General features: G+C 39.5%; 1 protein-coding gene and 1 pseudogene across 1 annotated transcript in view; one reads left to right on the forward strand and one right to left on the reverse strand.

The window, feature by feature from the left end:
- The window catches only part of LOC133618788 (oxysterol-binding protein-related protein 1-like), a 46,674-nt pseudogene extending 44,670 nt beyond the window's left edge, over positions 1 to 2,004 (forward strand).
- A 116-nt stretch (positions 2,005 to 2,120) lies between these two features.
- Positions 2,121 to 26,382, reverse strand: part of LOC133618789 (tetratricopeptide repeat protein 39C-like) — a 38,043-nt gene continuing 13,781 nt past the window's right edge. The window contains exons 2-14 of the mRNA XM_061979499.1: positions 16,965 to 17,013; positions 12,275 to 12,403; positions 12,068 to 12,182; positions 11,628 to 12,006; positions 8,159 to 8,327; positions 7,998 to 8,091; positions 7,827 to 7,934; positions 7,647 to 7,756; positions 7,453 to 7,576; positions 2,851 to 2,948; positions 2,689 to 2,793; positions 2,587 to 2,625; positions 2,121 to 2,521 (exon numbers count right to left, since the gene is read on the reverse strand). Of these exons, the coding sequence (XP_061835483.1) occupies positions 2,420 to 2,521; positions 2,587 to 2,625; positions 2,689 to 2,793; positions 2,851 to 2,948; positions 7,453 to 7,576; positions 7,647 to 7,756; positions 7,827 to 7,934; positions 7,998 to 8,091; positions 8,159 to 8,327; positions 11,628 to 12,006; positions 12,068 to 12,182; positions 12,275 to 12,403; positions 16,965 to 17,013 (1,621 nt within the window). The 3' untranslated portion in view covers positions 2,121 to 2,419. The remainder of the gene's footprint in view (positions 2,522 to 2,586; positions 2,626 to 2,688; positions 2,794 to 2,850; positions 2,949 to 7,452; positions 7,577 to 7,646; positions 7,757 to 7,826; positions 7,935 to 7,997; positions 8,092 to 8,158; positions 8,328 to 11,627; positions 12,007 to 12,067; positions 12,183 to 12,274; positions 12,404 to 16,964; positions 17,014 to 26,382) is intronic.

Below are 26,382 nucleotides of genomic sequence, written 5' to 3' on the forward strand. Positions count from 1 at the left end.
AAAATGTATTCTTAAGCATAATTCATTTGGACTGTCATCATCTCCTTTTATAGAAGACATTTTGACTAATTTAATGTGAACATATTGTATTTTTATATACAAGTATGCACGGTAGATTTACAATATTTACCAATAGTATTCCATATTTTAACATTCCTCTGATATAGTGTACAGTACATGTGACTTATCCATACAGTAAGTAGATAAATGTTTATTGTATATGATACGTATCGTATAAACTTCTTAAATTTCAATGACAAGAAGACAGAAGTAATAGTGTTTGGACCTAGTGGTACCTGTGAGCTCCCCCCTGTTGACTTTGGCCCTTTGGCTTTGCACGTTAAGCCCATGGTCACCAACCTGGGCTTTCGTATTGACTGTGATTTTAAATTGGACCGTCAGATTGGCACAGTGGTGAAAGCCAGCTTTTTTTATTTACGTCAGCTGGCCAAGGTTAAAAACCTTCTTTCTAGGCAACAGTTAGAGACAGTAATCCATGCCTTTATCACATCTCGGCTGGATTACTGTAACTCTTTGTATTTTGGAATAAATCAATCCTCCCTCTCACGTCTGCAGCTGGTCCAAAATGCAGCTGCCCGACTTTTAACTAACACAAGAAAAAGAGAGCACATTACTCCTGTTTTAGCCTCCCTCCACTGGCTGCCTGTGTCTTTTAGAGTCCATTTTAAAATGATCTTACTTGTTTTTAAATCCTTACGTGGTCTTGCCCCACCGTACCTCTCTGAGCTGCTCCACCTCTATGCCCCCACCCGGTCCCTCAGGTCAGCTGATCAGCTGATCCTGGAGGTACCCAAAACAAAGCGCAAGCTCAGAGGGGACAGAGCTTTCTCTGTTGCGGGTCCCAAAGTCTGGAACGATCTCCCTCTCCATGTGAGACAGGCCCCTTCTTTGGCTATTTTTAAGACCCTTAAGACCCATTTTTATTCACTGGCTTTTAACCCAGCATGAGACTTTGAACTGTTTTTAGCTTTTAACTTTTTGAACTGTTTTTAACTTTCAGACTGTTCTTAGGGTAATTTATATTTGCTTTTTAAATGTGTATTTTTATTTCTGTTTTAAACGTTATTTTTTAGTCTGTCCTTTGCCTTCATTTCTTTGTGGTGTACAGCCCTTTGTTTTTCAACTGTGCTTGTCTTTAAAGGGCTTTATAAATAAAGTTGGTATGGTATGGTATTTGACTTGTCTATTCCTGCTGCTGTCATGTCTTGGGGGAGGTGGCTTTAGGGCCTTTTTCAATCTTTCCTGCACATGTTTTGCTTGACAGTGTATAATTGTGTGCGCAAATAGTTTGTAAATATCTTTGTGTGCATGGAAGATATGGCCAGTGCAGAGAAGAAGCGACTGGAGGAAAAACAAAGGATGGCCCGCAAGAATCGAGGCAAGTCCACAGAAGAATGGAAAACAAGGTAACAACAGTGCAGCGCCCCCCTCTGAACACAGTGCACTACTACAGGTGCTTGTTATTTTCCATCTAAGCAATATAATGAAACACTGATGTTGCTGTCAAACGTCCACAGGTGGTTTCAGCAAGGAGCCAACCCTCACAACAAGGGTCAAGACTGGCTCTACTTGAAAGGCTACTGGGACAGAAGGTACAGTCAGCTGCCTGACATCTACTAGCAGATAGAAACAGCAGACAACTATTTGTAAATGCTTTGGTAGATGTTACAAAGCCGGTTTGTCATCATTGGTAAATGATGTTGGCTTCAGAACCTTACTGTAAGTGCTGTGTTTAAATATTCTGTAGTGCAATACAAGGAAGTTAGACTGGATAAAAACTTCATCTGTCAGAGTGTGCACAGAGTAAGAGTGGTAGTGTAGTGTTTTTTTACACTTGCAGAAAAAGCTGCTCTTCCACTGTGAAAAGGTCAGTTAAATCTGTAGCAATATATTTACCAATTTAAATGTAAATGCATGTGAACCACTGTAACTATGCAAGTGTCACCACCTGTATGTAGCTGCTCCTCTATTTTACACTACAAACTTGACTTTGTTATATAAAAGCTCACTTATCATTGGTTTTGCTTGAATTAAAAATTGCATGATGAATAATTCTTCTATCTTTAATGGTTGATTCACCCCCCAACTCCTGAAACAAGTTTTTACAGTTCAAAAAGGATTTAATTCATTTCCAATTCAAACGAGTAGTTTTTAAAACATCCAATATAAAGAGGAACTGCTTTGCAGCAAAAAGGTACCACCATGCCATCAAAGTTTGGCACATCTAAGGAATACGTGCAAAACATGTTTCCACATGGAATAAAGTTCCAGAATACAGTGTGATACTCCTACCTGCAGATAAGCAAAGGCCACCACAGAAAGTGTTGTGCTGCTTTTTGGCTCAGAAAACCACCATAAAAAGACATTAAAAATGTAACATGAAATATTGTCCAGAGTGTCATTGCTGATGTTTGGGTTGAGCTGCAGCTCGCGTGGAAGCAAGAGCAGAGTGGATGCGAACATGAAGCCTGTTCTCAAAGTCGTAACCTGCATAATCGTCCTGCAAAAGAAAAAACATAGTTCTAAACTCAATAACAAGCGTATACGACAACTATACTTTGTTACCTTTGCCTGGAGCATCAATATATGGCCTTTGGCTGCAGACTGGAGAAACAAGCCACAATGTCACCTTTGGAACATAGTCCTATAGATGATGATGGTTGTTACCTCAGAGTTGTGGAGGAGCACACATGCCAGCTCATAGCAGGAGTAAGGCTGCACGTACGAGTTGCTCAGCAGGCCCACCTCATCACATGAAGCCAGGTGGAAATACTGCAAAGACAACAATGTAACTTCTATCATCATCAACCATGCAAAGCATTACAATACCTCAATGGCATCTTCACTGTTTTGGAGGCATTTGCTCACGGCGCCCAGAAGCAGGTTTTTCAGTCCCGCACATGAGGCGTCGTCAATTGCCTGAAGGACTGAAACAAAGATATTTCTAGTTGCCAGACAACAAATAAGAATAATAACAGACTCACAATGAATTACAGTATACGTAATAATGCAGCAGTAATACATACACATTCCACTGTTTGCACTTTTTTCCCACAGACTGAGCAGTCTTCTTTAAATCTTACTCAGGGAATGAATAAACTTATAAATTGTTCAGTTGTTGTTATTTCCGCTTATTCATCTGTTTTGATAATCACAGAATGCTTGTGTACAACTAAATAATCCCCAGGTATTTTAATTGGTGAAAAAATGACTGAAAATAATTCAAGACCACTGGTATGAGGGCACCAAAGACAATATAGTGACTGATAATAGCAGGTCTGCACAACACGCTGCTCTGCTTGTCTCCTTGGACTTGAACTAGCAACCTGGAGACACTTTAACGTTGTGTGCCAACCTAGGTCAAGCGAAGGTGTTATTCAATTGTTGATACGCGGGCAGGGATTAGGGATGTAACTGTATGAACATTTTATATTATTGCATTCTTTTTAAATGTGCTCAAAATTTTCAAAAAGTACTTTTACTGAAATCTTTTAACCAACAAATAACATTAAAAATGAGTTTGTTGTGAGAAGAAACATTGTAGATAAGAACACTGTTTCATGTACGTCAAGTAGAAATCACATGAAAGCAACACAGGCTTTATAAAGAAAGTAGTATGGCATAAGCAAACTAATACCATAAATAGAAATACATGTAAAAATTGTGCAAGATGGCATCTACTGGCTATAAGATGTAATTACACTTAATAAAAACAGGGTCAATGTCATCTAGTCTTACACATGACAGAACTATTTGATGTCTTTAGCAGTCAATAATGACAGTCAGGTCTTTTGCAGCCTGCCTCTGTCACAGTACATGATGCAGCTGTGGCATTGGACTCGCCCACTCTGTAAATAAGGGATTATTAGTTTTATTAGATGCTGATTATTTTAATCATCTGACTGACATAAACACACACACTCTTAACATTAGTCCTCTAAAAACAAAACAGGATGCTAGGATTTGTATTTAACTCTAAACATTAAGTCATAAACAGTAGAAAACACACAAAACTAGAAATATGTGTTACTACAGTATGTTACTCGCCCAATAACATTTGTTTTTACAGTAAGTTTATGTTAAGTAACTATACTAAAGATTGATGGACAAACTGACCTTTTCAAACATTTACATCATGCATTCAGCTACAATTTGACTTACTTGCACTGGTTGTGCATAGTAGTTTGTGATCCTGGAGATGGATCATGTTTGAAGTGTTGTACCCTCTTCACCAGGACTTTTTTGCTGAATTTTCTGATAATTTGCTGACTATTCTCCATTTCCCACCCACAGCATCCTTTACGAATCCAAACTGTCTAGACTTCAGATTTTGTCCGTTTACTAGGAGGGAAAATCTCCTACTTTTCCCAGGCCAACTGTTACAAACAGCACTAGTGACCATCAGTGACGTGCGGAATCGATACTAAATCTTTAAGTACGATACTTTTGTTATTTCAGATCACGTATATGATTACCTGGAACACAGGGTGAAGTAACAATCATTGAGCTCTAGTCTAAATGAAAAGTGGTTGGTGGGAAAATAATGTATATATACCGTATTTTTTGGAGTATACGGCCGGAAATGCATAATAAAGAAGGAAAAAAACATATACATCGCACTGGAATATAAGTCGCATTTTTTGGGAAATATATTTCATAAAACCCAACACCAAGAATAGACATTTGAAAGGCAATTTAAAATAAATAAAGAATAGTGAACAACAGGCTGAATAAGTGTACGTTATATGAGGCATAAATAACCAACTGGTATGTTAACGTAACATATTATGGTAAGAGTCATTCAAATAACTAACATATAGAACATGCTATACGTTTACCAAACAATCTGTCACTCCTAATCGCTAAATCCCATGAAATCTTATACGTCTAGTCTCTTACGTGAATGAGCTAAATAATATTATTTGATATTTTACGGTAATGTGTTAATAATTTCACACATAAGTCGCTCCTGAGTATAAGTCGCACCCCCGGCCAAACTATGAAAAAAACTGCGATTTATAGTCCGAAAAATACGGTATATATAATATGACACTACACTAATCTCATATTGGCAAAAATACCTAGATTTATTCAGGTAACGTTTTGTAAATATATTCATAATTGAGGTGTCATTAAATGATACATGCTATAGAACAAATAAAACAGCACTTGCAAACTGTTTTAGTAAATTACAGGCAATTCAAATGAGTCAAGTAGTATAAAACAGCGAGTGTGTGTATCATTAATCAAAGGCTATTTGGAGACCCTCCATAGAGTTCAACATTCATCCATCCATTTTCTACCGCTTGTCCCTTTTGGGGTCACGGGGCTGGAGCCTATCTCAGCTGCATTCGGGCAGAAGGCAGGGTACACCCTGGACAAGTCGCCACCTCATCGCAGGGCCAACACAGATAGACAACATTCACACTCACATTCACACACTAGGGCCAATTTAGTGTTGCCAATCAACCTATCCCCAGGTGCATGTCTTTGGAGGTGGGAGGAAGCCGGAGTACCCGGAGAGAACCCACGCAGTCACGGGGAGAACATGCAAACTCCACACAGAAAGATCCCGAGCCCAGGATTGAACCCAGGACTACTCAGGACCTTCATATTGTGAGGCACATGCACTAACCCCTGTTACACCGTGCTGCCAGAGTTCAACATTAAAAAAATATATATATATTTAATGTTTCTCTAGCCAAAGAAAGTATATTGTCCATTTGTTTTTTAAATAAAACCTGGTTAAAAGATTTCTGTGTATAAATAAGTAAGATTTTACAACATACAATAATAAATGTTCATATTAAAACCTGACATGTTTTTACTTAAAAATTAATAATTGTGATCTCAATATTGATATAAATAATAGTGATTATTATTTTAGTCAGAATTGTGCACCCTAAAGGCTGGAATATACTCTCGCGTTGCCTAGCTGACGGCGTGTTGTTTGATTTATAGTTCTTTCCGTGGGGGGTGGCGCCAGACCTGTAGTTCTGTTCTGTTCAGTTCATTTCATTCATAAAAAATCTTGTAATGTTGGCGACTAGACAGACATTCTCATTTTACAACAATTCAACCAATAAATATTTTTGCTCAATTATATCTTTTCATTGTCATGATTTTAAAATTTTTTGAATACAGAAAGAGATTTACATTGTTTTATTCCACTATCAAGTTTGTTCCATAAACTAACTCTTCTGATTGAAATTCTTATTTCCATTGTAACTGTTCTAAAACTACATTTATTCAAGATCTCACTTCCTTTCAGATTATAATTACTTTCTCTTTTTATAAATCTGATTTGAATGATGTTTGGTAGAATTGTTGAATGTGCTTTGAACATCGTTCATTCTCTTCCTAAAGACTCAGGGGTCGTGTCTTCAGCTGTCACTGACTAGATATTTATTTTCTTATGAGGAGTGATGACATCTACATCACACTTGTTTAGAACTCACAACCTACCGATCTCAGGGCGGACACTCGAACTACAAGGCCACTGAGCAGGTGGCCTTGACGGACGTTGAAATGAAGAGTGCTTCTCGTGTTCCGGCCGGACGTTATTATTATTTGCAACGCTCTTCAGCCGTTCAGGAAATGGTCAAGAGAGAGCTATCATGTAATGGTAAATAAATAAAGCTGTTAAACAACTATAGTAAGTTAACGACATGCTGGTTGTAATGTTTATGGTGTCCAGAGTTTGCAAACATGCTTGAAAGAATATTGACGGAGAATGAGAAGTGTTGCGTGTGTGCACTAGAAAGAAAATGTGTCAGAATTGAACCTGTTGTTAGTACAAGATTGGCAATAAAAGTTAAAAAGGTGTTGTACTTTGTGACTTCTTTCGGATGCAACAACAACAAAAGCTGAGAAACGAAATGTTCAGTAATTATTTTTCGGACGCACCAAGTTATAAAGAACACTATCGGTTTCCATGCAAACGTTGAATCACGGTTGTTTTATTTCATACAATCATTTGACCCTCCTCGGCAAAACTGAACAATCACAGCTGTGCGGTCCGAGCCGCCACTGACAGGAAGCTAGGGTTTTATGGAGGTGAACGCAAGGCTTGTGGTAAGGTACACGGGGGAGAGGGCAAGGTATGTGACATGCCACTATCAGGCTTTAGTTGGGTCATATCAAAGTTGGAGGTAAAAACAAAAAAGATTATTAAGACTAAAATAGGTGTGTGCAACCAACTTGTGTTTTACCGCTGTGCTTTTATTTTGAAGCCTAACTTTTTACAGTCTGCAGGATGTGTGGTACGCAGATGTTAACCGAGTGGTCTGAAAGCTTTTTTGCGCCGGCTGTCCTTATTTTTTGGAATTGTTTTCCATAGACAGGAAAAAGGCAAGGAAAGGTACAATCATAATTTCCCCTCAAGGATTATTAAAGTATTTCTGATTCAAGTATGAAAGTGTGGAGAAGTACCTTGCATCATGGCGTGTAGTTTGGTAGAGGAGCAGTTGGAGAGCGCTTTCCACAAATACAGAATCTCAATGACTGACAGGATACAAAGTTCTTTGGACAGACTGGAGCTCTTCAACTTCTCCGCCTGCCACAATGACAACATGTGCACGTCGTTAGCAAGAAGTGCAGTCAAAGCAATGAACACACTCGCTGACCTTCTTCATGGAGAAGAGCTCTATTTGATTGTTCTTGCGTTTAAAAAGTTTCTGAACATCCTTGAAGACGGTTAGCGCCCCCTGCAGGTCGCCCATGGCTCCTTGGCACACTGCCCACCAACAAGACAACATTAAGATGGTGCAGAAGACAACAACAACAACAACATGGACGCCTGCTACCTCCGGTCAAGTAGGCATAGTAACATTGAGACCAGCGGGACTCGTTTTTCAGACGCTCAAAGGCTCTGAAGGCCTCCGAGTAGTTGAGCTGGATCATGTTGCACCAACCTGGAACAACATGAAGACATCAGAAACAGGTGTGTTACATTTCCACATAGAGGAGGAACTTACCCATTTCATACAAACACACATGCTGGATCTCACGCTGCTCTGCAGCCAGATCCAAGGCAGTGCTGAAGGACTTCAGGGCGCTGCTGATCTGACTCTACACACAGGAAGTTGTATGATGACAACGTCAGCATTTCTCGACATCATTCCTGAAAGTTTATCACCTCCAGACGCTGAACTCTGCCTTTGAAAAACATGAAGAGCGAGGAGTTGGGATAGATGGTCTCTCTTTGCTGAAGAATGGCTTTGGCCTCCACCAGGCCTGAGTGTGTGTCGCTGCCGTCCAGGGCAAAGAATGGCTGCACTACCGTGTGGTACCACAAGAGGGCCAATCTGTCGCAGGAAATCATACAATCAGCATAGTTTTGCAATTGAACATTCTGCAGTGTACAGTAGAATATGCACCTGCCTATAAATGCTGTCAACATTCTATAGAATATAAGCATTTTTATTCAAAGTGCAAACAAGATCACCTTAGTGCAAGTATCGCCTTTTCCGAACTATAGAGCGCACTTGTGTAAAGCCACACCCACTAAATTTTGGGGAAATTATTTTTTTATATACACATTAGCTGCACCAGAATGTAAGCCGCAGATATATATGTTGCAAAATGAGTTATTTACACGGAAATATTTTGTAAAAGTTAAATAATTGTTTCCAAACAGGCCACTGCCTGTCACACAACTGATCGGCCAAACAGAAGTCATCGTTATGGACCCACTAGCGGCAGAAGCTAGCTCTCCAATCAACTAAACAGACATTTTGGTGATTTTATTGATTAAATTGTGAAACTGAAACAAAACAAAAAGCATGCCATTTTAAGTTAATATTATGCACACACAGACACACGACATTCGCTAATGTTAACGACGCTGGCTTCATTACATCACAATAGCACGTACAAATATGCATGAAAACATAGGACGGTTTAGTAAGAAATAATTGTTTTAGTTATATTGTAAAACTTACAAACGTGGCAAGGTATTATGAATGAAAAATCCATACAAGTAGAAACGCTAGAAGATGAAAAGACACTTCCACTTCCGGGCACTGCAGTGAGCAAACTCGACCAAAAGATGGCATCATTGCACAAACAATAACACACCTTTTCAGTGTGTTTGCTTATTTTTTTTGTTTTTTAAAGCTATTTCAATTATGGCCTTCAGCGAAGAAAAATCTAGTGTAGGAAAAAAGTAGCAGTTTATAGTCTGGAATTTACGGTATTATAGTGCAACCTCAGGTCAAACTGTATTAATTATTAGGAAATAGTAGAAGTATCAACTTTAAGGCATTGCAATCCATAACTTTACGAAAATAAGATGTACACAAAACACTTTTGGAAAAGCTGCCAGGTATTTACTGTTTGCTCAGGTAGCAACAATTAAATACATCATGTAGAAGTGACACAAATGCAAGGTACAATTAAAGTGCCACCATTTAAATTAAACATCAGCTTCAGTGTAGAAGGTCAAATACTTTTGAAGGTGCCATTCTTCTGGTGCAGATAGGTCTTTGTCTTTAGCACAATGAACAGTAATAGATGCCGTGATTACCTCGCTAAGTTGGGGCTGGAAGTCTTTCAAATCTGTTTACTTGTCTTGCCAGTTGGTAGCGCTGCTAGCATTAGCATTCCTAGCTCCCTCATCGCCGGCTTGACTATGTTAATGCCGTCACAACAGGTGTGTGCTCAGATTAGTCTTGTAGCCGCTACTTTATTGCTGCTTTCCAAACTTTACAACTGGCCATACTTTTAACCAGCTGACCATTCTTTTTTTTGGGCCATCTCACTGGTCCTTTCCCGGCAACAGAGGCAGACTCGCAGGCTCAGAGAGACCCACATGCCCAAACATTAATGCCAAGGGGGCTGTTAGGACGTTGCCTTAGTCTTCCATCTTCTATCTGGCTTCTCTCTCAAAGTGGAGTCTCACGGGATGAGATTTTTTACGAGAATTACGGCTCATGTTGCAAAGCATACTTTAATGTACTTGAAATTTTAGAAATATCGCTTTTATTTAGAAAAAAAAACTGCAGTGAAAACGCAGCTACTATTGCACAAATTGGAAAAAAAAAAGTCAACGTGGTAAAACAACAACTGACGACAACTAGGGTTGTCCCGATACCAATATTTTGGTACCGGTACTAAAATTATTTCGATACTTTTCGGTACTTTTCTAAATAAAGGGGACCACAAAAAAGTGCATTATTGGCTTTATTTTAACAAAAAATCTTAGGGTACATTAAACATATGTTTCTTATTGCAAGTTTGTCCTTAACTAAAATAGTGAAAATACAAGACAACTTTTGTTTTAGTAGTAAGTAAGCAAACAAAGGCTCCTAATTAGTCTGCTGACATATGCAGTAACATATTGTGTCATTTATCATTCTATTATTTTGTCAACATTATTAAGGACAAGTGGTAGAAAATGAATTATTAATCTACTTGTTAATTTACTGTTAATATCTGCTTATTTTCTCTTTTAACATGTTCTATCTACACTTCTATTAAAATGTAATAATCACTTATTCTTCTGTTGTTTGATACTTTACATTAGTTTTGGATGATACCACAAATTTAGGTATCAATCCAATACCAAGTAGTTACAGGATCATACATTGGTCAAATTCAAAGTCCTCATGTGTCCAGGGACGTATTTTCTGAGTTTATAAACATCCATCCATCCATCCATCCATCCATCCATCCATTTTCTACCGCTTGTCCCTTTTGGGGTCACTGGAGCCTATCTCAGCTACAATCGGGGTACACCCTGGACAAGTCGCCACCTCATCACAGGGCCAACACAGATAGACAGACAACATTCACACTCACATTCACACACTAGGGCCCATTTAGTGTTGCCAATCAAAAACATAATATGAATTTTTTAAAAACGAAAGAAGATGTTGTGATGCCAAAAAATATTGACAATCATAGTAGTATCGCTCCTGTACTTGGTATCATTACAGTGGATGTCAGGTGTAGATCCACCATTTTGACGCCGGTGAGCTACGGTGTGTAGTGAAGCATGTTTAGTTATTCCTCGTCCTGCAGGGATGATACTTGTAAGAAACTACTTTATTTGTCGCCATGGAGGCGAGGATTAGTGATTTAGAAGTAGCTAAAACACTGCCGACTGCAGATGGACGTTAGCCGCTAGGTAGCTAGCCATGTCTTAAAGCGCCTCTTCCTGAGGGTGTCTCAGTGTTAACTTCACCTTTATCGTTAGTTTTTAGGCCAAAATGCATCCATTCTTCCTTTTCTGTCTACACACTGTGTCTGCTTGTAAGTACTCTGTGATTGTGCAATGCCGAACATGCTCCTCTGCTCGTAAACCAGCAATGTCACGACGTGACGACGACGGGGGCGCATGGGGTGGGGGACCGGTAATTTTCAGAGACGGTATAGTACCAAAAATGATTCATTAGTATTGCGGTACTTTAGTAATACCGCTATACCGTACAACCCTACGACAAACCAAAGCAACTTGTTGGTCAACAACCTCGCAGATATGCTAAAATAATCTCCAAACATCTTCCTACGTACATGAGTACTTATTTTCCACTCCTTGTCCCAAAGAAGCAACAAAAGCTGAATAAAAAGCAAATATTGTTGTAAGCCAGCACTCACATACTCACGTCGCTAAGGGGGCCTTCATGTCCTGACTCTGGCTGGCGTAGGTGAGCGCCGACAGGCCTTGGAGGCGATCGCCGGGGAAGCCCAGCAGGTTGACGATCTTGAGGAGGTGCGGCGGCACCATGGAGATGCACAGGTGGAAGAGGCCGTAGCCGAAGCTGACCGAGCCTTTCAGCCGGTCCAGGGCTTCGGCGCTGACGCCGTCCAGCCTGTGAGAAGGACTGCGTCCCGGTGATGATTGTGAGGAAGATGACGGGGAAGACGGCGCTTGCTGCTGAGAGGCCGTCCCCCTGCCACGCTCCTGCAGCTGGGTGATGTCGCCGTAACATTTGTTGTAGACTTTCCAGGCTTTACGCAGGATCCAACCTCCTTTGATGTACGCTGCGAGGGGAAGACATCACCTGCAGTGACGTCACAATGAAAGGCAGCAATGTGAACCTACCTGACAGCTCCTGTTTGGTAAAAGCCAGCACAGCGAGGTAAACCTGGCAGTCAGCAATGATGATCTGCCTCTGGAGTCGCTCCAAAGCCACCACCCCCGACCTCCGAGAGTCCGCCTGCCCACACACAGGCGTAATCGTGCAGCTTTTCACACAACAATGGACAGCACACTCAGCATTTCATGGTCAAGCCAAGACTCATGACTCACCGTGCGCTTGATTTTGCTTTTGAGGGTTTCGATGACACCGGCATTTTCGCTCTCGCACAGCTTCTCTGTCGCTTTGAGGTCTTCGGAGGCCAAGTGCATCTTCTCCTCTTCAAAGGTCATCATGGCATTCTACAAAAAAGGGGAAATGTGAAAACTTTAAACTACTGAAAATGTGCCTTTAAATTGGCACTAAACCTTAGATGTATATTGCATTATGGTTTCATTTTTGGAGACTTTTATCATTTGTTTTTTCAATTTGACTAATTTTGGACTTATTTTACATAACACTGGAACAGATTTTTATTTTATATTACTTGTAGGGTTGTCCCGATACCAATATTTCGATACTTTGACACTTTTCTAAATAAAGGGAACCATAAAAAAATGACATTATCGGCTTTATTTTAACAAAAAATCTTAGGGTATATTAAAAATATGTTTATTATTGCAATCTAAGAACAATTTTGTCCTTAAATAAAATAGTGAACATACTGGACAACTTGTCTTTTAGAAGTAAGTAAACAAACAAAGACTCCTAATTTAGCTGCTTACATATGCAGTAACATATTGTGTCACTTATCATTCTATTATTTTGTCAAAATTATAAAGGACAAGCTGTAAAAATGGATTATTAATCTACTTGTTCATTTACTGTTAATATCTGGTTATTTTCTATTTTAACATGTTCTATATACACTTCTGTTAAAATGTAATAATCACTTATTGTTCTGTTGTTTGGATACATTACATTAGTTTTGGATGATACCACACATTTGGATATCGATCCGATACCAAGTAGTTACAGGATCATACATTGGCCATATTCAAAGTCCTCTTGTGTCTACGGACAAATTTCCTGAGTTTATAAACATAATATACTTTTTTTTTTTAAAAGGAAAAAAATGTTGTGATGATAAAAAATATAATTGTAATTATAGTAGTATCGACTGGATACGCTATTGTACTTGATATCATTACAGTAGATGTCAAGTGTAGATCCACCCATGGCATTTGTTTACATTCAGGGTGCTAGCTTGCTGTTAGCGGTGAGCTATTGTATCCTCCTACAGTGTGCAGTGAAGCATGCATCCTCGTCCTGCAGGGATGATACTTGTAAGAAACTTACTTTATTTGTCGCCATGGAGACAAGGATTAGATATTTAGAAGTACAAACCCCGTTTCCATATGAGTTGGGAAATTGTGTTAGATGTAAATATAAACGAAATACAATGATTTGCAAATCCTTTTCAACCCATATTCAATTGAATGCACTACAAAGACAACATATTTGATGTTCAAACTCATAAACTTTATTTTTTTTTGCAAATAATAATTAACTTAAAATTTCATGGCTGCAACACGTGCCAAAGTAGTTGGGAAAGGGCATGTTCACCACTGTGTTACATGGCCTTTCCTTTTAACAACACTCAGTAAACGTTTGGGAAGTGAGGAGACACATTTTTTTAAGCTTCTCAGGTGGAATTCTTTCCCATTCTTGCTTGATGTACAACTTAAGTTGTTCAACAGTCCGGGGGTCTCCGTTGTGGTATTTTAGGCTTCATAATGCGCCACACATTTTCAATGGGAGACAGGTCTGGACTACAGGCAGGCCAGTCTAGTACCCGCACTCTTTTACTATGAAGCCACGTTGATGTAACACGTGGCTTGGCATTGTCTTGCTGAAATAAGCAGCGGCATCCATGGCAATGTTCCCTCTAATGTTTCATGTGTGTGAGCAAACACACAAACACTCTGAGCATTCAGTGGAATACAGACGTGCACACTGTGGCCATACCAGCAGCACATTTGTCTCAAACCTGACATAACCATTTAAATGTCTTATTATTATAATCAAGTGGCAGTAGTCAATTTCAAGAGATCTAATATATGTGATTTGGCCCACTTAGATATTGTTTTTTTTTTAATCAGCTATGCACTATAGTATTTTATGCCTGAGTGGGGGTCCTGCTTTGGAAAGATTGTGTACCCCTTTCAGAGATCACATTTAGTTCCCCTAAAACATTCACATGTTGCATGAGATGAAGTGTTTATTAACTTTCTGTCTGTAAAATAAATGTTTTTATTAGCAATTCTGTAATCTATCTAGTAACATCATTTCATGATTAATATCCAAAAATGTACATTCTTAATAAATGACAGTAGAATAAGCACACATCTGATTGAGGAGTCATAGTATAACGACCTGGAATTTACACTTTGTTTAGGTGTTGGAGTTGTCCAACTTTGTGTGTGGCCATAAACGCATCAGTGGCTAATTGCCATAGTGTATGTGTTGGTGCAGGTGAGAGAGAGAGCAAGCGGTTGCTGTTGATATAACAGATGACAAAGAGTTGCTTTTGGCTTGGTTTGTACGGTAGACAATGACTAGTTTTGCTGGATAGAAGTATTTTACAAATATTTTGGTGTGGTTATGGCCAACAAACAATTTCGCTAAATAAAGGGACCGATGGAATTCCTGTCCTCCTTAAAGTGTCTCCACAGACGTTACAATAATTTAACAGTGTTGACAAACATTGTTTTATCTGATGTGGCCGCCTTTCGTCACCTGTTACTCACAGTTGCATTGCAAAATCATACAAAACAAATTATTTGTTTATTTTGTTTAGAGTGGTATTTGATTTTGTGCGCGGCATAGATTTGCTGTGCGCAGAGGACGCGTGAGCAGTGCGCAATTGCGCAGGCGCGCACCTTAGAGGGAACGTTGGTCCATGGTAACGTTGCTTGGATGGCAACATATGTTGCTCCAAAACCTGTATGTACTTTTCAGCATTAATGGCGCCTTCACAGATGTGTAAGTTACCCATGTCTTGGGCACTAATGCACCCCCATACCATCACAGATGCTGGCTTTTCAACTTTGCGCCTATAACAATCCGGATGGTTCTTTTCCTCTTTGGTCCGGAGGACATGACGTCCACAGTTTCCAAAAACAATTTGAAATGTGGACTCGTCAGACCACAAAAACACTTTTCCACTTTGTATCAGTCCATCTTAGATGAGCTCAGGCCCAGCGAAACCGACGGCGTTTCTGGGTGTTGTTGATAAACGGTTTTCGCCTTGCATAGGAGAGTTTTAACTTGCACTTACAGATGTAATGACCAACTGTAGTTACTGACAGTGGGTTTCTGAAGTGTTCCTGAGCCAGTGTTGTGATATCCTTTACACACTGACGTCGCTTGTTGATGCAATAACAAAGGGAACAAAGGTCACGGGCTTAGCTGCTTACGTGCAGTGATTTCTCCAGATTCTCTGAACCCTTTGATGATATTACGGACCATAGATGGTGAAATCCCTAAATTCCTTGCAATAGCTGGTTGAGAAAGGTTTTTCTTAAACTGTTCAACAATTTGCTCACGCATTTGTTGACAAAGTGGTGACCCTCGCCCCATCCTTGTTTGTGAATGACTGAGCATTTCATGGAATCTACTTTTATACCCAATCATGGCACCCACCTGTTCCCAATTTGCCTGTTCACCTGTGGGATGTTCCAAATAAGTGTTTGATGAGCATTCCTCAACTTTATCAGTATTTATTGCCACCTTTCCCAACTTCTTTGTCACGTGTTGCTGGCATCAAATTCTAAAGTTAATGATTATTTGCAAACAAAAAAATGTTTATCAGTTTGAACATCAAATATGTTGTCTTTGTAGCATATTCAACTGAATATGGGTTGAAAATGATTTGCAAATCATTGTAATTCCGTTTATATTTACATCTAACACAATTTCCCAACTCATATGGAAACAGGGCTTGTAGCTAAAACACTGCTGACTGTGGGTGGACTTTAGCCACTAGCTAGCTCGCCATGTCTTAAAGCACCTCTTCCTGAGGGCGTTTCAGTGTTATAACTTCACCTTTATTGTTAGTTTTTAAGCCAAAATGCGTCCATTCTCCCTTTTCTGTCTACACACTGTGTCTGCTTGTAATTACTCCGTGATTGTGCGCTGCCGAACATGCTCCTCTGCTCATAAACCCAGCAATGTCATGACGTGACTGCACGCCGTCATGCCCAATAAAAAATAAAATTAAATAAAAGATCTGGAACCGGTACTTTTCAAACAGAGTTGAGTACTGTTTTTGATTCATTAGTACCGCAATACTGTACTAGTACAGGTATACCGTACAACCCTAAGTACTTGCTGGAAATGTGCTTTCTTTGAACATGTATCAAAATTCATTATGTTTGCCGTAACAATGCACACAAAAATACATATAATAAATATATTATGATTTATAACAAATTAATAATACAAAATTTTAAATAATTAAAAAAATGTTTTAAAATGTTTTCCATAACATGCACATATACAGTAAAAGTTGATTAAAAAAAGTTTAAAGACGTTTTAAGCAATAAAATTAGATGTTCAACCTTCCATTGAATGCTGTAAGGATAAAAATTAAAATGGCTCTGAACACCAAAGTGAAAGTTTTCCATCCTGGATTAAACTGTGGATTAACATCCAGGAAGTAGAATTACGAGCTAAATCTTTTCATAATGTTTCATTGATTGTTGGTGTGAAGCAGCATTAATTACCACTTTTCATAATGTTTCATTGATTGTTGGTGTGAAGCAGCATTAATTACCAGTACAACAAAAGCTGTGTCATTAATTAGTGCATAAACCGCTCGTACTTGCTCTTGTAACAGTGTTTAGGTGCACAACAACTCACCAGGAAACTGACAAAACTGGCCCCGAAGCTCATGAGAGGACTGTGGTTCCTGTGATGGAAGGACACACAAAAACACACATTGTGACTCTAGTACCACTTCTTGGTCGCATGGTTGACAATTTAGCAGGAAAATGCACACAACACTACATTACATTTGAAGACTTTTATACTGGACATTTGAAATCAATACAGCTGCTGAAACCTGAAAACCTTGATCAGCTAATTTGTCTTTTTTGCTTGGGGGAATGTTCTGAACTCCATGACGTGGATGTAGCTCATCTTCCCACAGTTGATGTGTTCCTCTTCTTTAAAGTTAAAAGTTAAAGTACCAATGATTGTCACATCACTCTTGATCACCCCCTGGGAGGTGAGGGGAGCAGTGGGCAGCAGCAGTGGGCAGCAGCAGTGGGCAGCAGCAGTGGGCAGCGGTGGCCGCGCCCAGGAATCATTTTTGGTGATTTAACCCCCAATTCCAACCCTTGATGCTGAGTGCCAAGCAGGGAGGTAATGGGTCCCATTTTTATAGTCTTTGGTATGACTCAGCTGGGGTTTGAACTCACGACCTACCGATCTCAGGGCGGACACTCTAACCACTAGGCCACTGAGTACATTGGCCTAGTGGTTTACACAGCAAACTAGTTGACGCCAGCGATAGTTTGCCTCTTGGAGTGGACAATTAAAGCAGATATGTGCTCCTGGTAGGTTTAATCATACTTTAATGTTGACGAGCTAACTGCTACAAGCTACTTGTTATGCTACGTCAGAGCTAGTTTCAATGTGCTAAGTTAAGATGCATGATCTTTGTGATGTTCATATTTCCTAACAATGTTTGCAATGAAGTGATAAACTATTCTAAATTCTTTACTTAGACACATGGCAGCTGTAGAGGAGACAGAATGAAGAAACAATTTTCAAAAGAGGGAAAATAAAAAAAGAGGATGTTGGATTGTGTTTATATAGATGCATTTATGTAGTATTTTATTGTTTGATACTGTATGTGCGCTATATTAAAAATGTAATCTGGTCCAATAAAATAAATAAACAAATGGCTGGCAATCGGTAGAAAATGGATGGATGGATGGATGGGCTGTCAGTCCATCCATTCATTTCCCACACATACACACAATTTCCCAACATCATCTCCTTGTAATTCCATATTTTTAATATAAGTGACAATATTAAACGTCATTAGTACATAATAAATAGTACAATATATAATGGTAAACCACTGGCAGTAGTGTACAGTAGTAAAGGAGACGTACAAACATTATTTTGGTGGCTCGATCTTGACATCATATTTAAAATATGACTTGTGGATTATTATTATTATTGTATGTGTGTGTACTGCATGTCTACTTGATAGACGAGGACAAGGTGTGTTGCCCTGTTGTTAATAGTAACAACTGTACATCACAATCACAGCTTTGTAGTTGACAGCTGATGCACGTGCCTTCTTTTTTTCATTGTCACATGACGGGGCGGCGACAGGGCACTCGGGTAGTCTGGCGGCTTCCTTTGTCGAACGTAAACGACAATGCCAGAGTTTTTAGACAAGGGTCAGCAACCCGTGGGTCTCGAGCCACATGCGGCTCTTTAGTGCCGCCTTTGTGGCTCCCTGGAGCATTTTTAAAAAAGGATTGAAAATGGAAAAAGATGAGGAAATTTTTTTTGTTTGTTTTAGTATGTTTTTTGTTTGAGCACAAAGATGACACAAACGTTCCCGATTGTTAGAAAGCCCACTGTTTAATATGCTTGTGTGTATGCTTTACTGATGAGAGTATTTGGTGAACATCGTTTTATCCTACTAATTTCGGCAGTTCTTGAACTCACCATAGTGAGTGACGCAACAGTGTGTTTACATGTAAAATCTTCCACTCCTTCTTTGTCTCATTTTGTCCACCAAAAGTTTCATGCTGTGCGTGAATGCACAAAGGTGCGCTTTGTTGATGTTATTGACTTGTTGGAGTGCTAATCAGGCATATTTGGTCACTTCATGACTGCAAGCTAGTCAATGCTATCATGCTATTTAGGCTAGCTGTATGTACATATTGCATCATTATGCCTCATTTGTAGGTGTATTTGAACTCATGAAATTTCCTTTACTTGTATCCTCTTTGTATTTAATTTTGTCTTGCATGTGTCATGACACATTATCTGTATGTAATATTGGCTGCATTTCAGATAGTTGTTGGTGTGCCATGTTGTTCCAGACCACAGCAAACATTACCTAGCTTGCCAAAGATTGTAATAAATCTATTAAAAGAAGAGAGCCTGCGGTTTCCTTTAACTTGGACACACACATCTATAACTTTGGCCATTAAAAGCCAGTAATTTCCAGGAGTTATCTTACCTTCTGAGTAGCCTCTGATTTACTAATGGTTTCTAATGTTGTAAAAATGTGTAGAATAAATATTATATTCCAACATTTCTGTCAACGAAGATTTGCTTCAGCCTGCGACACAGTAATTTTGATAGTAGGCTATTATGGCTAATATAGACACTTACATCATGTGTTGCCTTCATTATAAGACTTCTTTTCGGCTTTTCATTTTTTGCGGCTCCAGACAGATTTGTTTTTTTTGACGATCAGATCTTCCCACCATGGAGCCCATTTTCAAAATGTTTCGTTTCAGACCACTAAAAACACTGTTTGCGTGGGGATAAAAGGCTTTAGTGGTACAAAGCTTCACTCTTTCCACCTTAAAACAGTTCTGTGGGGACAGGCCCTCAGTGACTACAGACCCGACCATAACCCTGACGTCTGCGGTCATGAAGTCCTTTGAGAGACTGGTGCTGCACCACCTAAAGCAGTGGTCCCCGGCCCGGTACCGGTCCGTGGACTGATTGGTACCGGGCCGCACAAGAAATAAAAAAATAAAAAAATAAAAATTGTATTTTTAAATTTTTTATATTAAATCAACATAAAAAACACAATATATACATTATATATCAATATAGATCAATACAGTCTGCAGGGATACAGTCCGTTAGCACACATGATTGTATTTCTTTATGGCAAAAAAAAATTTAAAAAAATTAAAAATACCATAACAACCCCCCGGTCCGTGGGACAAATTTTCAAGCGTCGACCGGTCCGCAGCTACAAAAAAGTTGGGGACCACTGACCTAAAGGACATCACAGCCCCCCCCCCCCCCCCCGCTGGACCCCTGCAGTTTGCTTATCGTGCAAACAGGTCAGTGGAGAAAGCAGTCAACGTGGGACTGAATCACATCCTGCATCACCTTGACAACACAGGTAGCTACACTAGGATCCTGTTTGTTTGTGGACTTCAGCTCTGCATTTAACACTATCAGGCCAGATATCCTGCACCAGATCACAGTGCCGCTGTTCTATCGATATCTGCAACCCATCGCTACTGAGCAAGCGTACGTATGCACACAAACGCAAGTATTTCAACTATCCCACCAAAAACAGCAGTTCCCCCATGTAGACTCCTCATGTAAACATACTTCACAAGTAAGTAGTCGATTTAAATTATTTTGCATTCATTGTATCTTCTACATGTTCATGTTTGTTTTAATCTCCATTTAAATAGGAATATTAATATAGTAGACAATTATAGCCTGGGGTATGTATATTAACCCACAGTAAGCAGGGAGACAACTACAGCGTGAGGAAGTTCACAAATAGAAACATATTTATGTTGCTAACTAACTGACGAACAAAGTAAACGTGGCAAAATATAACCTCATGGAAGAGCAACATTTGATATCCAAACCAGTGTTCCAAAACTTCAAAGTTATATTTTTTTACGTGGTGGTGTAATTCAATAGACCCCACTATCAAGTTACACATCTGGTTGTTTTTTTCGAAGAAGCTGCTAAATTCAACAGAACACCGGCCTCCGCCTGTCAGTGGATCTGACTGGCAGGAGGCAGCAGGTAAGGCTAGAGAGCATTCCATCCAGCACCCGGACAATTAGCACTGGCGCCTCCCAGGGGTGTGTTCTACCCCCACGGCTTTTCTCGCTCTACATCAATGACTGCACCTCAGGGGGTCCTTCTGTGAAACTCTTGAAGTTCGCAGACGACACCACCGTAGGACCTACACATCCAGCGGGTAAACCGCCATTGTTGTCTCAGACCAGCCACTCGGACAGGTGCTGCAACAATTGGTTTGCATAACCAAAGACTTTCTGCACAACCTGTGAGAAACCATCTCGGGAAAGCTCATCTGCATGCTCGTCGTCCTCATCGAGGTCTCGACCTGACTGCAGTTCGTCGTCGTAACCGACTTGAGTGGGCAAATGTTCACATTCGATGGCGTCTGGCAGGTTGGACAGATGTATTTTCTTTATGGATAAATCCCGGTTTTCACTGTTCAGCGCAGATTGCAGACAGCGCATGTGGTGTCGTGTGGGAGAGCGGTTTGCTGAGGTCAACGTTGTGAATCGAGTGGCCCATGGTGGGGGTGGGGTTATAGTATGGGCAGGCATATGTTATAGACGATGAACGCAAGTGCATTTTATCGATGGCATTTTGAATGCACAGAGATACCTTGACAAGATCCTGTGGCCCATTTTTGTGGCATTCACCTGAGACCATCACCACATTTTGCAGCATGACAATGCACGACGGCCCCATGTTGCAAGGATCTGTACACAATTCCTGGAAGCTGAAAACATCACAGTTCTTGCATGGCCAGCATACTCACGGGACATGTCAGCCATTGAGCATGTTTGGGATGCTGTGGATCGGCGTATACGACAGCGCGTCCTGCCAATATCTAGGAACTTTGCACAGCCACTGAAGAGGAGTGAACCAACATTCCACAGGCCACAATCAACAACTTGATCAACTCTATGCGAAGGAGATGTGTTACACTGCGTGAGGCAAATGGTGGTCACACCAGACACTGACTGCTTTTCTGACCCCCAGACCCGCAAAAAAGCAAAACTGCACATTTCGGCGTGGCCTTTTATTGTGGAGAGCCTGAGGCACACCTGTGCAATAATCATGCTGTTTAATCAGCATCTTGATATGCCACACCTGTGAGGTGGGATGGATTAGCTTGGCAAAGAAGAAATGCTCACTAACACAGATTTAGACAAATTTGTAAACAATATTTAAGAGGAATAGGTATTTTGTGTATATGGTAAAAGTTTTACATCTTTGAGTTCAACTCATGAAAAATGGGCGTGAAAATAAGTGTTGCGTTTATATTTTTGTTCAGTTTAACTATAGATGTCACCAGAGAAAGTTTAAACGTTGTCATGCAGCATAACAATGATGATCAACTTGTGAAACATTTAATGTACAGAATATCAGAAGTATTTATTTAGGTAGAAATATCAGATTTCATTACCAAACATTGATAATCAAACCATGATCATAAAAAATCCACATTTTGTTTTATTAATGTGTGAAACTGATATTTGTAGCTCCTCCTTTGAATGCAAGTGCTTATTGGTTTTCCTACAAAATCAGGCGAAAGACCAACACACTGCAGGTAATTTTTTTATTGTCGTCATTGTATTTAAAAGTGTGTTAATGTCCATTTTCCGTTGAGCTGTTTAAAAAGAAAGCACAGTGTCTAAAAATATTTCATTAAAACAAACTGATTGTCTAGTCATGGTATTAAAAATTTGAAAAGTATCAGTTTATTATATCGATCTGCGATTAATCTCAATTAATTTTCAGTTAACTATGTACAACGCGATTAATCGCAATTAAATGTTTTAATCATTTGACAGCCCTAATTTTTTATACAATGTTTATTATCAATGCTGTATTTTTAATAGGCATGTTACATGCAAAAATTGTGCTGTTTTGGAGGGGACAAGCACTAATTAAATTGATTTTAATACATTATTAAAAAAGACGTTATTTTGAGATACAAGTGTTTTGAGTTGAAAGCTCTGAGATAGCCAATTAAGCGCAGAAGTTGAGGTACTACTGTGGTTGACATTATACAGATCAATATATAATTATACCAATAAAATATGAACAAAAAATGTTAAACAATAAACTGAGCATTATTTTTTCTGGTTATTCGACCAAAAACTTTGAACTAAATGCCCAACATATGCTACAAGTACGCCAGTAGATGACACCAGTTAAGGTCAGACTGTTAAGATAATATATGTGTAATAACTAAAACAGACCTAAGCTATATTTACATATAAATTAGCTCTCCTTTAATCATATGTTTTTGTGAAAAAAAGAGTGTCTTTGAGTGGTTAAAAACACCCCCACTGTGCAACGCAATTAGAGGATGAGATGACATTCAAGCAACCAGCAGGAGGGCAGAACACATGGGGGCTACCCTTTGTGGGACATCAGTGCTGCCACTCACTGGATAATCAATACATACAATAAACTACATTTGACAAGTTACTGGGTCCTGTTTGACTTGCAGCATATTGAGGGAGAATGTAATATTTATTATCTCCTATTTATGTTACTGATTGAAACCTTAAATGGAATAAAAGTGAATGCATGGAAATAATTTAAGAGATCAACCGATTATCGGTTGGGCTGATTATCGGCGCCAATATTTGGCATTTTGACGTATCTCGGTATAGGTCTTTTTATTTGTATACAAAACCCAAAACCAGTGAAGTTGGCACATTGTGTAAATGGTAAATAAAAACAGAATACAATGATTTGCAAATCCTTTACAACCTATATTCAATTGAATAGACTGCAAAGACAAGATACTTAACTCTCGAACTGGTAAATTTTAAAAAATTTTGCAAATATTAGCTCATTTGGAATTTGAGGCCTGCAACATGTTTCAAAAAAGCTGGCACAAGTGGCAATAAAGACTGAGAAAGTTGAGGAAGGCTCATCAAACACTTATTTGGAACATCCCACAGGTGAACAGGCTAATTGGGAACAGGTGGGTGCCATGGTTGGGTATAAAAGCAGTTTCCATGAAATGCTCAGTCATTCACAAACAAGGATGGGGCGAGGGTCACCACTTTGTGAACAAATACGTGAGCAAATTGTCCAACAGTTTAATAACAACATTTCTCAACCAGCTATTGCAAGTAATTAAGTGATTTAATATCATCAAAAGGTTCCGAGAATCTGGATAAATCACTGCATGTAAGAGGCAAGGCTGAAAACCAACATTGAATGCCTGTGAGCTTCAAAAAATGACATCAGTGTGTAAAGATATCACCACATGGTCTCAGGAACACTTCGGAAAACCACTGTCAGTAATTACAGTTGGTGGCTACATCTGTAAGTGCAAGTTAAAACTCTACTATGCAAAGCGAAAGCCATTTATCAACAACACCCAGAAACGCCGCCGGCTTTGCTGGGCCCGAGCTCATCTAAGATGGACTGATGCAAAGTGGAAAACATTTGGGAACTGAGGAGACCAATTTTTTTAAGCTTTTCAGGTGGAATTCTTTCCCATTCTTGCTTAATGGACAGCTTAAGTTGTTCAACAGTCAGTGGTCTCTGTTGTCATATTTTACACTTCATAATGCGCCACACATTTTCAATGGGAGACAGGTCTGGACTACAGGCAGGCCAGTCTAGTACCCGCACTCTTTTACTACGAAGCCACGCTGTTGTATACAAGTCTTTTCATTTATATATATTTTTTATTACAACTACAACATAACTACATCAGCAGATACAATATATACACATATGATACCAGTATTTAGTGTTTGAAAAATAATTAGAGGTGTAGATAGTAATAACCACTGCTCAAGCACCAGCCCTTTTGCCCTACATAACAAAAATAATGTTAAAAAACGACTTAAAGCTTTGTCCAGCAGTTTACTGATGTACTATTCATGTTTAAATAACTTTTACTGCAAAGTAATATCGGCTTCTCAGTTATCGCCCTCCTTGACTACTAATAATCGGTATCTGAACCGGTACCTGAAAATTCCTTATCGGATGCCTCTACTAGGGATGTCCCGATCCAGGTTTTTGCACTTCCGATCCGATACCGATATTGTTTTTGCACTTCCGATCCGATACCGATACTGACCGATACTGGCCTATCCGAGCATGTATTAAAGTTTAAAGTTATTTAGCCTACTTAGTTGTCAGAATCATGTTGAAAAGGGTTTTAGTACTCTTGATAACAACTAGCCAGCTGAATTAGGGGAGTTTGAATAATACACAATGGTTGGTAACAAGAAACTGACCTGTTTATTCAAGGATAAACACAGAATAGACAAAATTATACATGACAAACAGAAATGGCATCATTGAACTAGGGCTGGGCGATATGGCCTTTTTTTAATATTGCGATATTTTAAGGCCATATCGCGATACACGATATATATCTGGATATTTTGCCTTAGCCTTGAATGAACACTTGATGCATATAATCACAGCAGTATGATTATTCCAAGTGTCTACGTTAAAACATTCTTCTTCATACTGCATTAATATATGCTACTTTTAAACTTTCATGCAGAGAAGGAAATCACAACTAAAAAAAAAAATCAACATTTTTTTCATACTGTGTTGATCTGGAAATGTTTGCCTCGGCATTTTGATGGTGTGGACGTGTGGCACCGAACAGAGATAAGCGTCTCGACAGACGTTACAATATTTGAACAATGATGACGAAAACTGTTTTCTCTGTCGTGTCCGTGTGTCGAAAATTGTTATGCGCTTATTTTTTTATTTGATTTTGTGCGTGGCATAGATTTGCCGTGCGCAGGGGATGCTTGAGCAGTGCGCAATTGCACAGGCTCGCACCTTAGAGGGAACGTTGCTCGCACGGCTTTGCTAGCATCACAGCTAACATTAGCCATGCTGCTACCTCTCTGCTGGGAGAGGGCGTATACGTATGTGACGTATGACGTGACAGTATGTGACGTGTGTAAGAAGGTGCGCTTGCTGTCTGTGAGAGGGAGACACAGGAAAGAGTGAGAAGAGCCTGTCGTGTAATGCCAGCAGCTAAAATCAACTGCGTGAGAATCCACAGACCTGTGGATGTGTTGTAGGTGTGCTGGAAAATGCGAAACAGATATTAGGGAGCAGCAGAAAAGTGGATTGTATTATTTAAATTAGTGCGTTGGAAAACCGGAGTTTTTTTAAAACTGGATCTGGATCGGCCTTGCCGATACGCATTTTTTGGCAAATATCGGCGGCCGATCCGATCCAAATATCGGATCGGGACATCCCTAGCCTCTACCATGAATCAAAGAAGGAACACCAAATTGTCTCTCAGTTACAGTAATAGTTTACATTATGAACTCCTAAGCAGTGCATCGTCAATTTATGCACGGAGAACACCAGTATATTATTATTATGGGATGTTCTGGCAGTCATGGAGCTTGTTTGAACATCAGTAGCTCAGCACGGACTGTGTGAGCATTAGCTGAAGGCTGTTTGAACAACATGAATTTTTCTTATGACCGTACACACACCACCCTGACAAAGATGGCCAACTGTGTGTTTAGCTTAGCTTAATTAT

The sequence above is a fragment of the Nerophis lumbriciformis genome, linkage group LG19 (genome assembly GCF_033978685.3).
Source record: "Nerophis lumbriciformis linkage group LG19, RoL_Nlum_v2.1, whole genome shotgun sequence".
NCBI classification, from domain to species: domain Eukaryota; kingdom Metazoa; phylum Chordata; class Actinopteri; order Syngnathiformes; family Syngnathidae; genus Nerophis; species Nerophis lumbriciformis.